At 39.7% G+C, this 1,190-nt stretch overlaps 1 protein-coding gene across 1 annotated transcript; it reads right to left on the bottom strand.

Moving 5' to 3' along the window:
• Positions 1-251: 251 nt before the first annotated feature.
• LOC139193059 (uncharacterized) lies at positions 252-817 on the bottom strand. Its single transcript, XM_070816016.1, has 2 exons — positions 615-817; positions 252-456 (listed from the first exon to the last, which is right to left on the bottom strand). The coding sequence occupies exons 1-2, from the start codon at positions 815-817 to the stop codon at positions 252-254; spliced, it is 408 nt and encodes a 135-aa protein (XP_070672117.1).
• Between the last annotated feature and the right edge of the window lie 373 nt (positions 818-1,190).

The following is a 1,190-nucleotide window of genomic DNA, read 5'->3' as shown; positions in this document are numbered from 1 at the left end:
GCTCCTTCAGAATTCCTGGGAGCATTATTCATATGAGTTTTGTCTTTGTAACGATTCACATTTTTAAAGTTCGGGCCTAAATTTTACCTTGGAACCTGATTGTAAAACTGATCATCATGGTTCTTACCTTTCCTGTTCCACCGACCTTGCTTGTGGCCACATCCTCGTTTATGATTATCGCCACCAGAGGACGTGACATTCACTTCGAGGGAAGCAACATTCGCTTATGGAAATGGTGCAGATCCAGTAGGTCAGGACTGATGATTTTTCATCAGGAGCTCATTGTTTTGTTCAGCTACCAAAAGCACATATATCAGCTGGTTGTATTCAGTGAAGCCTCGTGCTCCATACTGTTGCTGTAGGAGCAAGTTAGAGGCATGAAATGTGCTGAAAGTCTTTTCCAGCATATCTTCCTCAGTAATGGTATCCCCACAAAGCTTCATCTGAGAGGTAATTCTGAACAACGCAGAATTGTACTTAACCATCGACTTGAAATCCTGGATCCTTAGGTAAGTCCATTCATAGCTAACCTTTGGAAGAATCACCATTGTCTGGTGATTGTATCTGTTTCTCAATGCCTTCTAGAGGGCTAACGATCTTCAACCGTTAAGTACTCACTCTTTAGTCCCTCATCAAGATGGCGACAAATAAAGATCATGGCCTTCGCCCGATCTTGAGAGGATGAGATAGCTTCTTCCTTAATGGTATCTCCAAGATTTCCTGCTTTCAGATGGATCTTGGTATCCAATACCCAGGTAAGGTAATTCTTCCCATTAATGTCCAGGGCAGCAAAATTAAGATTTGCCAAGTTCGCCATTTTCTTTTATAAAAGAAAATGATATGTGTAAGAACTTGTAATAATATGTATTCTGGAGGTATGTAGTGTTAGAACTTCTAGTTCTTACAAATTTTTCATTTTGATCTTCGGACTAAAATGATAAGCACTAGAAACTTCTGGCTCGAGATTTTCAAGATGAATGAGGAGAGCGATTGTACCGCACCATTCTCATTGAAATAATATAACATAGGATGAGCAATTATTCCGCACCACTCCAGTAGCAGGAAAATTTAAATACGCATAGCAAGGTTGACGATTATACTGCACCACTTAAAATTTGCAGTAAAATTAGATCTGCAGTCCAAGATAGGTGATGATACCGCACCATCTTGGATTGCAGTAAGATTAAATT

The sequence above is a fragment of the Malus domestica genome, chromosome 16 (assembly GCF_042453785.1).
Source record: "Malus domestica chromosome 16, GDT2T_hap1".
NCBI lineage: Eukaryota > Viridiplantae > Streptophyta > Magnoliopsida > Rosales > Rosaceae > Malus > Malus domestica.
The sequence above is the reverse complement of the archived record's forward strand: the minus strand, read 5'-3'. Positions and strand labels throughout refer to the sequence as shown.